General features: G+C 58.5%; 1 protein-coding gene across 1 annotated transcript in view; it reads left to right on the forward strand.

The window, feature by feature from the left end:
• Positions 1–436: 436 nt before the first annotated feature.
• Positions 437–667, forward strand: part of ETH_00037475 (uncharacterized protein) — a gene marked incomplete at both ends in the record, with an annotated part of 1399 nt that continues 1168 nt past the window's right edge. The window contains one exon of the mRNA XM_013374541.1: positions 437–580. Coding sequence (XP_013229995.1) covers positions 437–580 — 144 coding nt within the window. The remainder of the gene's footprint in view (positions 581–667) is intronic.

Below are 667 nucleotides of genomic sequence, written 5' to 3' on the forward strand. Positions count from 1 at the left end.
GAAGCTGAAATAGCTCGATAGCTAGCTAGCTAGCTCTCGAGCTAGCCAGCTAGCTAGCTAGCTACGCAGCTAGCTAGCTGCCTGTCCAGCTAGATAGCTAGCTACGCAGCTAGCTAGCTGCCTGTCCAGCTGGCTAGCTAGCTAGCTAGCTAGCTAGCTGACTAGCTACGCAGCTAGCTAGCTGCCCGTCCAGCTAGCTAGTCACCTAGCCAAACAACGAGCTAGCTAGCTCCCCAGCTGGCCAGCTATCTCGTCAGCTAGCCAGCTGGGCAGCTAGCCAGCTAGCCAGCTAGCCATCCAGCTGGCTAGCTAGCTAGCCAGCTAGCTAGCCAGCTAGCTACGTTTGTTGTGTGGGTGCGCAGGGCCGAACAAAGCTGCTGCTGCAGTGCATTTGCTGCGGCTGGAGGCTCTGGGCCATTTGCTGCTGGAAGCAGCAATGGTGGGCCTTTTTGGGTTTTGCGGCCCTTTCTTTTTGCTGCAGAAAGGAGACACTTTTAGCTGCGAAGCAGCAGCAGCAGCAGCAGCAGCAGACCCCAACCGCCTGCTGCTCAACAGCGCCATCTACGTCCCTCTCCCGGAGGTCACGCGCCCTAAACCCTAAACCCTAAACCCTAGGCGAGCGAGGGCCCCTGCCTCGCTGCCGCTTCTAGCAGCTGTCGAGGGGGTA

The sequence above is a fragment of the Eimeria tenella genome, genomic scaffold, assembly GCF_000499545.2.
Source record: "Eimeria tenella Houghton genomic scaffold, Eth_scaff2109, whole genome shotgun sequence".
Taxonomy (NCBI): domain Eukaryota; phylum Apicomplexa; class Conoidasida; order Eucoccidiorida; family Eimeriidae; genus Eimeria; species Eimeria tenella.